Source organism: Penaeus vannamei, chromosome 21, assembly GCF_042767895.1.
Source record: "Penaeus vannamei isolate JL-2024 chromosome 21, ASM4276789v1, whole genome shotgun sequence".
NCBI classification, from domain to species: domain Eukaryota; kingdom Metazoa; phylum Arthropoda; class Malacostraca; order Decapoda; family Penaeidae; genus Penaeus; species Penaeus vannamei.
Window position 1 is genome coordinate 28,361,543 of NC_091569.1, and position 5,000 is coordinate 28,366,542.

Below are 5,000 nucleotides of genomic sequence, written 5' to 3' on the forward strand. Positions count from 1 at the left end.
GTTATAAGGCTCTAGGAACTCGCAGGAGGGAGTCAACCTAGTCTGGCGGCTTCCTGCAGGTGAGCTTAGCACGCATTTTTCGCTCGGTAGTTCGAGATGGTATTGTGAGAGTCTGCTGCCAACAAAGGCGTGAATTTAGAGTAGTATTCCAAGTGTCTGGAGAAATGTCAAACATCTGAATAATAGGAAGAGGAAACAGGCAGACTTCGTGCTCAAGCTAAGTGAAACCAAGATACATCTTCGAGCTTTTTCTCAGGTACAGGATTCATTGATTTGGTAATATAGAAACGTTATTGGAGGTTTCTCATAAGACGATTCTTTGATTGAGTGATTCCATATATTTTCAAAGTTTATTTTTATTTATTTATTTATTTATTTTTGTGTTTATATAATCAAAAAGTCTCCGTTCTAGCTCCTTCGTAGGCCTGTCTCCAACTTTCCTTCGTCCTTGAATAATTTAGTGGGTGAGATATTAGTCACGTGATACATTTATGCCTTGTGTGGTTTTCTCCGTCAGTGTGACACGTGACCTCATTTATCAGCGCTCTTCCTGGTTCTCCGTCGTCTAGAGTTCGCCGAAACGATTTTGATGTTTTCTTTTATATTATTCTTCATTTACTTCTCTCCAGGTTAATAGTAATTAGCACGAAACGAAATTCAAATTTCTGAAACTCTGTTGCTCTTACGTCGTAGAGGACGGGAAGGAGTTAAGGAAGGGGGAGGGGGAGGGATGTTAGGTCTAAGGAGGATGACTAAGGAGACAGAAGGATAAGGCGTTAACGAAGAGGGCAAGAACTACCGTCACGCTCAAGACATGACGCAGATTAGTTACTGATACTATCACGCAGTAGGTCTGTACATTGGCTCTTTTATCTGATGAGGTTAATATTAATGGATGCTTGAAATTGTAGAGTACGTATGTAACAAATGGTCCGTCTATATTTTCTTCAAGTCTACTTGGGTTTTAAGATTTCTAAGGAAAAGAGGGAAGATTCGTTATTAACGCCTTCGATTACCTTTCCATACCTTTAAATCAGTAGCGTAATAGAGGGAGGGGGGCATGGGGTCGGCTGCCCCCTCTCTCAAGTAAAGAGTCCGTTTTGTCGGAAAATTTCAATTCTTGTCGGAATTTTCTGTTCTTGTTTATTTCTGGCAGACTTAATTGAAATATCGTTCTATTATCTCTATGATTGCCCTAATATCAGTTTATTTTAACTTTTCGCTTCCTGGGCTCAGTTTAACACAGAAGTTATGAGAAGTTCATTTACATGATATGTGCTGCTTCAGATCAGTGCAGCGTTGCCACTGTATCGCCAGGAAGTGAGGATCAGCGGTTACTCAACAAATTGTCTTCCGTTTTTCTCTCTGCACTGAACAGTGGAACGAATCTAATTAATTGTCAGAACATCTATAGATCTTCCCCCACGCCACCCCATATATATATATATATATATATATATATATATATATATATATATATATATATATATAAGTATATTGATATGCGTATATGTAGAAACCAAACTCCGGGTTGCATGCTGTTATTCATATGTGGAAATACAGTAGAGAGAACCGAGTTCAGGAGGCCCCGTCTGTCACATTGAGATTCTTATAAACCTTTTTGAACTGAATGTTTCTAGCATATGTGTTTTTGAGCTGGTGGTTCCAATCATCAGTAACCCAATTTATTTTTTTATTTTTTTTATTATTATTATTATTATTTTTTTTTTTTACATTCTTGTTACCACTTTACTCTTGTATTTTTGTTATGATCTCTCACTGAAAACGACCCTTCTTAATCGTTCCAAAGACGTGACAGTAAAGCATAGTCATGTCATTCCGTTTTCTTTCTTGTGACGTTTAATTTCTTCAGTCTTTTCCTTGTTGACACCCAAGGCGCCTTTTGTTGAAGTCTTCGGTTTATCTGTCCTACCTTAAATTAGGTTTCCTTACCAATGTAGCATGAAAGAACAGGTCCTGATGTGTACTCTGTATGGGCTCTCTTAACCACGACTGCGTGTGCGTGTGTGTGTGTGTGTGTGTGTGTGTGTGTGTGTGTGTGTGTGTGTGTGTGTGTGTGTGTGTGTGTGTGTGTGTGTGTGTGTGTGTGTTGGAATCAGGGTTGAGCTTCACTCTCCATATACCTGACTCCATAGCATTTGTTGGGGATTAAATCCTATATTCGTCTTATAACTCAAGTTGAACAAAAAATGTCTTTTTTGAGATTTAAGATCCTTGTTTTCACCCCTCGTATCCGTCGTCGTCTGTAAATAAATTCAGGTAGCTATCGAGCCCAAACCACTGATCAAAACAAACAGCTGGTGCCAAGACCGATCCGTTTGGTGCCCCACTTGTCACTTGTCCTTGTGTAGGGCGTATGCCTCTAAAAACTAATAATGTATGTGTTTGTCTTCTCGTAGAGAGAGGACTACAGCCATTCAAAATTTCACTGAACTCCACCTACTTGTTCCAGTTTTGTCTATGTGACATTTTGTCAAAAGCCTCTTTGAAATCCAGGTGCATATATTGTCTACATATCCTTCTTGTTGTAGCAGTATCTAAGCAATTCTTATAAAAATAAACACTTGTTCGTGATATTTGTTTATAAGTAAGACGGTTGAGCCAGTCATCTTTCTGGTAGAGAGTTGTCACATTCGCTAATTTCTGTGCCCTTGCTTTCTTTCCTCTTAGAGTCGTGAAATATCGCTAGTAATGGTAGACCGTGTTGTGCATATATGTGTGTATCCGTATGTATATGTACGTACGTGTATGTCGAAAATCATATTTCTTCCGAGCCCAGCGTTACCCCGTCGAACATTCTCAGAAGCATCCCCGACCACCTGCAAAAGGTATCAAACCACAAAGATCTTTTTTCCTTCAGAATTTCACGGGAAAGACATACCCAGAAGTAAACCCCACATGCATGTATATATCCCTCCTTTTTTGCATAACTGTGTGCATGTGCTTTTGTTCACTTTCTGCGGAGAAAATGCAGTTTGCTATAGTGCGGATTTGACGGCGAGAAATCTTATCTGATATCGTGGATGACTCATAGCCCTTCAAGTGTCGTAAACTGACCTTATATTGACGTCATGGTTGCGAGTAAGACGATTGTCTTTACAATTATATCTTGCGATTAACATAATCTATGCCTGAATTATTTTGAATATTTTTCTTCTCTTTGAAGTAAAAGATCAGATATATGAGCATGCAAAATACAAAGCCATTTTTTGCTTTGTAATCTAGGAGTTCCCTCACGTCGCTGAGTAATATCTTCTTTTTTTTCCTTGTATTCCTTTCATCTCCCTTTTCTTCATTTCTTCCTCTATGTCTTCTTACTCTTACTCTTCTTCTTTGGCCTCCACCTTTAACTGGTGTTCTTACTCCTATTCTCTTCCTGTTCTTATTCCTGCTTCACCTGCCACGGCTGCTGTTGCTGTTGCCTCTTCCTCGTGCTCACCTTTTTCCTCTTCCTCTTCCTCAAGTTCACATTTTTCCTCTCGTGCTAATCTTTATCCTCTTCCTCCTCTTCTTCCTCGCACACCTTTTTCCTCCTCCTCTTCCTCTTCTTCATGCTCACATTTTTCCTCTCGTGCTCATCTTTATCCTCTTCCTCTTCCTCGTAGTCACCTTTTTCCTCCTCTTCCTCCTCATATTTGTCCTCTTCCTCTTCCTCATGTACATATTTTTCCTCTGGTGCTCATATTTATCCTCTTCCTCGTACTCACCTTTTACCTCCTCTTCCTCTTCCTCATCTTTATCCTCTTACTCCTCTTCTTCCTCTTCCTCGTAATCACCTTTTTCCTCTTCCTCTTCCTCATCTTTACCCTCTTCCTCTTCATTATGCTCACCTTTCTCCTCCTTTTCTTCCTCTTCCTTTTTTGTGCTCATTTTCTCCCTCTTCCTGGTATTCATCTTCTTCCTCTTCCTCTTCCTCGTGCTCATCTTCCTCTTCCTCTTCCTCATGCTCCTGCCTCTTCCTCATGCTGCTCTCTTCTCGTACTCCTCTTCCTCTTCCTGTTTCACTTCCTCTCCTCCTACTCCCCCCTCTCTCCTTGTTTCCTGTATTTTCCGTTATGATTATTATTTCTTTACTCTTGGGACAAAAAAAAATCTCGTTTTGTTGACCGTCTTCGAAATGTCATCTTAGGCTTGCGAGAGAGAGTGAAAAGGCTGCTTCAAGAAACCTTTTAAAAGACCCTATAAGTACTATCCACTTCATTATGCAGGCTCACTGTCCATACTATATGCTTGTGCTTGGGTATATAAAACTGCTATCTTCGATATCGGCCAGACTGATAGTAATGATAAAAGTTACTAATCGAACACGGCCCAGTTGCCAGTAAGAACATATTAAGACGAACGTCAAGATTTACTCAAGAAAAAAAAGGGAAGTCTGCCGATGTCGATAGATTTCCGCAAGTCACGAAATCGGACAACCCCTACACGCGTTATCCTGACGTGGCGGACCCGTACATGCCCTACGACCCAGTCGAGTAGCGACCGAGGAAGCGCCAACATTCACGGATCGAGAGAGTGAGCGCCCGGTGCATAGGTCACGTTCCCGCCGCCGCCGATATGACTACGTCGCGTTGGCCATTCGCAGCAGTGGACGACAGGACGCTGAAAAGGTAATATACTCTCTTGTCACTGAAGTGATATCTTGGCTTTCACGGACACTTCAGCACAATTGGCATGTACGGGCACTCCTGCGGGCGATTGACAGAAAGCAAAGTATATACTGTGTAAATGGAAAGAATCATTCGTAATTTAATGTACAAATAATGAGAAAAGGAAAGTTTGTCCGCGTACATCGAGAGAGAAAGAGAGAGATAGAGAGAGATTTGCAAGGGGATGAGAGTTGCAAAGCAATATCTCATGCAGTTACCAAACGGATACCTGAAACCGCGACCTAACCGGCCTTCTCGCCACGAAGCAAGACGATAGTGTAAACGGTGACCGCGCCGCAGCCGGGCGGAGTGTGATTCATCGGAACTCTC

At 41.3% G+C, this 5,000-nt stretch overlaps 1 protein-coding gene across 3 annotated transcripts in view; it reads left to right on the forward strand.

The window, feature by feature from the left end:
- The first annotated feature begins 34 nt into the window (after positions 1 to 34).
- Positions 35 to 5,000, forward strand: part of LOC113817910 (uncharacterized) — a 31,868-nt gene continuing 26,902 nt past the window's right edge. Inside the window, exon 1 of one of the 3 annotated variants that reach the window (XM_070136060.1) lies at positions 35 to 59. Coding sequence is in view for 1 of the 3 variants with exons in the window: in XM_070136058.1 (XP_069992159.1) it covers positions 4,579 to 4,631 (53 nt within the window). In the remaining 2 variants the exon portion in view is untranslated. Of the gene's footprint in view, positions 60 to 4,472 lie in introns of those variants that run through there. The other 2 variants (XM_070136058.1, XM_070136059.1) reach the window with 2 other exon arrangements.